The sequence below is a fragment of the Dromiciops gliroides genome, chromosome 2, assembly GCF_019393635.1.
Source record: "Dromiciops gliroides isolate mDroGli1 chromosome 2, mDroGli1.pri, whole genome shotgun sequence".
Classification (NCBI taxonomy): domain Eukaryota; kingdom Metazoa; phylum Chordata; class Mammalia; order Microbiotheria; family Microbiotheriidae; genus Dromiciops; species Dromiciops gliroides.
The window spans coordinates 52,334,446-52,338,432 of NC_057862.1; the positions used below are offsets into that span (position 1 = coordinate 52,334,446).

Sequence of the window (3,987 nt, forward strand, 5' to 3'; positions counted from 1 at the left end):
ACGCAATACTCCGAGTCTTTTACACAAAGCCCAGGCTGCGAGCAAGAGGACCGTCGGCGCTAGGACCCAACGGAAGCGCCTGGCCCTGGTGGCTAGCCGCTGGCCGGGGCACCATTTGCCCAGATCCGGCTAGAAGCCTGCAGAAGCTTCTCACCGTCTGTCTGTCCGTCTCCAGGTTTTCTTATTGAGGAACCAAGTGACCGTGTCATTAAGCATAAAGAGCCGTCTTGAGCCTGTGACCTTCTGTAACAAAACACTCGAGCCGCCCACCACCCTAAAAATCCTATCCTGGGGTTGGGATGCTTGGACACACTGGGGCGAGGGTAGCAGCCAAGCTGCGGGGGGAGGGAAGCAGAAGATGCTCAAGATGTGGAGGTGGGGGACCAAGCTTTTTTCCTGGAGTTTTCAGGATTCATGCCCTCTTCAAGGGGATCCCTCTCCCCAACATTAAACCTTCCACTCCCTTAATAGCCATCCCACCCCCTCTGCCAGTGGGCTGCAGCCAAGTAACGGCGGGTGGGCATGTTTGCCGGTGAGGAAGGGGTGTACAATATGGAGGAGAGGGAAGAGGCGTCTTCCGAACTTGATTGACACCCACTCCCCTTCCCCCTCCAGCTCAGCACAAAGAGCTACACCCCCCTCAAGAAAAGCATCCCCCATCTCCCTGCACCCCATCATCCTTTTCTTGATAGAAAATTGGGGAGTCCAGGGCGGGGGGCAGAACTGCGGGCGCGGGCGGGCCAGGATCTGGAAGGGTTAAAATGCGCTGAATACAGCTGCTTATCAGTGTCCCAGCCGGGTTCCCACGAACGCCCACCCGTGCACCCAGATGTGACCGCAGTTGGCACAGGCTCCCGGGAGCTGCTTTCTTTGCAACAGTTTCCCCTTCTCTCCGCCCTCCCCCCCCACCTCATCTTCCTTCCAGGTGAAGGCAGAGGTCGCCAGCCCCCTCCCCCTTTCGTGCCCTCATCTCAGTCCCAGATTCCCGTAGCCCCACCGTCCCAGTAGCCGGACCCTATAATAAACAAGTCTTCCCTTGATCCTCCCAGGCCGAGCGTGCCCCCGGGGACCTTGGCAGCTGCGGCTGGGGAGCAGCAAGACCAGGAGGGGGCGTGACTAGCGCTCTCAGGCGGGGGGCGGGGGAAGTTGAGAGCACCGGTTGCTGTGGGGAGAGGAAAGGAGGAGGAGCCCTGGTCTCTGTCACCAGGCAGGAGAGAACGTTGCGAACGTGCGCCTGGCTCTCATTGGTCGATCACGGCCACACTCCCGGGTCGAGATTGGGCCGCTAGGAGGCCCCGAACTCCGGCTGGGTGAGGAGGCGTGGCCTCATTCTGTTCAAGTGATATAATAGGCGCAGCGGCGGGGTTCGGGCTAGTAGAGGCGCAGGGGGAGGGTGGAGTGGGAGGGCAAGCCTGGGCACTTCTCCCTCGCTCTCATCTCATTGTAAAGAACTCGGGCGTCCTGGTCCATTCAGCCGCTCGCTGGCTCCGCTCACCAGCTGGTGATATCCATCGAGGCTCACGCCGGGCTTACCTGGTAAGTGCCCCATGGCTCTCACGTCCGTCCGTCTGGGAGGGCAAGGGGTTCTCGGGACCACCTTCCCTGGGCCCGAAGCATCCGTCCCCTCGGGTCCTCTCCCTGGGGGGAACTCCGTGCCAGCCCGCAGACTGATCCCCGCGTCCGTGCTCTTCTAGCATTGCAGCGTCCCCAGCCCGAGCTGTTCCTCCCGTGCCTTGAATCTGACCCCGGCTCCGCAGACGCGGCTGCGGCAAAAGGTGCCAGCCATGCCAGGGCTTTGGGATCGTTTGTCTTCCTCCTCCTCCTCCTCCTCGCGGCCCTCCACTCCGGACCAGCCGCAGCGGCGCTCGGCCTGGGGAACGGCAGCCCGAGGAGAGGGGCTCGGCCGCTGCGCGAGTCTGGAGAGCTCCGACTGCGAGTCGTTGGATAGCAGCCACAGCGGCTACGGCTACGGCGCCGAGGAAGGTGAGCCGCAGCCGGGGAGAGGCAGAAAACGGGCCGGGGGGCGGGGAGCTTCTCCAGAGCGCGGCGACCCAAGGGTTAAGCCTCGGTCGTCCCCCTTGGCTGCCGTTCGTGGCCCTGCCTTCTGGGGGGGGGGCATTGAGGGAAACTGAGGCGGGGAGGAAGGGAGAGGGGGGCGGGATGATAGCCCGAGCCCGGCCGGCTCTGTGGACCGCAGCAGCGAGCTCCGCCCCTTTCTCGCCCGCTTCATTTGTCCCCGGCCGCCCGAGCTGCGCTCGCTCACTGCCCATGTTCTCTCCAGACACAGAGTCCGTGGACGAAGTGTCGCTGCCCGACTTCGACCTGCTCAGTGACCCCGAGGACGAGCACCTCTGTACCAACCTGATGCAGCTGCTCCAAGAGACCCTGGCCCAGGCCAAGCTGGGCAGCAAGCGCCCGGCCCGCCTTCTGATGCCCAGTCAGCTGGTCGCCCAGGTGGGCAAGGAGCTGATGCGCCTGGCCTACAGCGAGCCCTGCGGCCTCCGGGGTGCCCTGCTCGATGTCTGCGTGGAGCAGGGCAAGAGCTGCCACAGTGTGGAGCAGCTGGCCGTGTGCCCGAGCCTGGTGCCCACCTTCCAGCTGACCCTGGTGCTGAGATTGGATTCTCGCCTGTGGCCCAAGATTCAGGGACTCTTCAGCGCCGGACCCTCATCCTTCACTCCCGGCTTCAGCCAGTCCCTTACCCTGAGCACTGGCTTCCGGGTCATTAAGAAGAAACTCTATAGTTCAGAGCAGCTCCTCATTGAAGAATGTTGAGGGCTCGGGGCTCCTGGCCCCTACACACACTGGACACTTGCCGTTTCTAAGAACCCAGCAAGCTGGCTGAGGTGGGGAGGGCATGGAGCGTCCTTTGTGGAAGACTGACTTAAAGCCACCACGGGGTGAGGTTAGAGTGGGAGGGGTCACCTCTTTGGGGGGAAGGTCACTCCCAGAGTCCTGAGGTGTGTGCAGGTGGCTAACTGGGGAAAGCAGAGCTGGCTCCTGAGGTATTAACTTCCCCAGTGGGGGATGGGGGAGGATGGGATCAGCCCATGCCGTGAGGGGCCAGCCATAGTTCTTCTCCAGACTGATATGTAGCATGAATTTCCTTATTTTATTGTTATTATTGTTATTATTACTGACAGTGAAGATGACAAGTAGTGGGATGGTGATGTTGTGCAGGCCAGAACCAGCAGCTGGGCTGTGTCGGTCCTGGCCCCTTTGCAAAAGGGGTGTGTGTGCTTGTGTTTAACAGGGGGGGGGGTTCATTGTTCTGTCATTTTTGTCCTGTGTGACTTTAAAACCAGGGTCTGAAGGGGCCAAGTGTGTGTTTTGGGATCAGCTTCACTACTACTGACCTATTTCTAGGCAGCTATCTTACAGACTCCCGAATGTAAGAACACAGGAAGGGTTTGGGTGTTGGGATCTCTATGGATCTTGACACTTGACAAGGGGGGAAATGACCGCTGGGAGCTGCGTCCAGCCTTCCCTGCCTCCAACAAGTGAGCTGGGAAGTGCTGGGGCCAAGCAGTGGGGGCAGGGGCTGGACCCCCATCCCCGAAGTAGTGCCATCGGTCTTCCATCTAGAACCGTTTACGTGAATACACTTGATGTTCAAGTATTAAGACCTATGCAATATTTTTTACTTTTCTAATAAAAACAAGTTTGTTACATGCAGTTGTCCTTCATAAATCACTGGTGCAAAGATGGGTAAGGGAGGGTTCTGTAGATTTGGGGAGGGGGCTGGTGTTACAATCTTTCTCCTATCTTCAGACACCACCTGACCCCCTTCCCTATCAGCCTCTCCATACATAATGACCCAGGAGCTTCTCCAGCTAACTAGCTTCAATCCTTGGTGTGGTACTAAGGTTAAAATCCTCTCACTGGGATATTTGGAATATTTGGGCTGCCCTCAAAAGTCCCTAGATTAAGATGTCCCACCTGGGTGTGAGAACCTTCCTAGTCTTTTTTTCTGGGGATCTTATTTGG

At 59.1% G+C, this 3,987-nt stretch overlaps 1 protein-coding gene across 1 annotated transcript; it reads left to right on the plus strand.

The window, feature by feature from the left end:
* Positions 1-1,387: 1,387 nt before the first annotated feature.
* Positions 1,388-3,664, plus strand: DDIT4 (DNA damage inducible transcript 4). Its single transcript, XM_043990360.1, has 3 exons — positions 1,388-1,536; positions 1,695-1,983; positions 2,282-3,664. Exons 2-3 carry the CDS (start codon positions 1,785-1,787, stop codon positions 2,773-2,775), a joined length of 693 nt encoding a protein of 230 aa, XP_043846295.1. The 5' UTR covers positions 1,388-1,536; positions 1,695-1,784; the 3' UTR covers positions 2,776-3,664.
* The last annotated feature ends 323 nt before the right edge of the window (positions 3,665-3,987 follow it).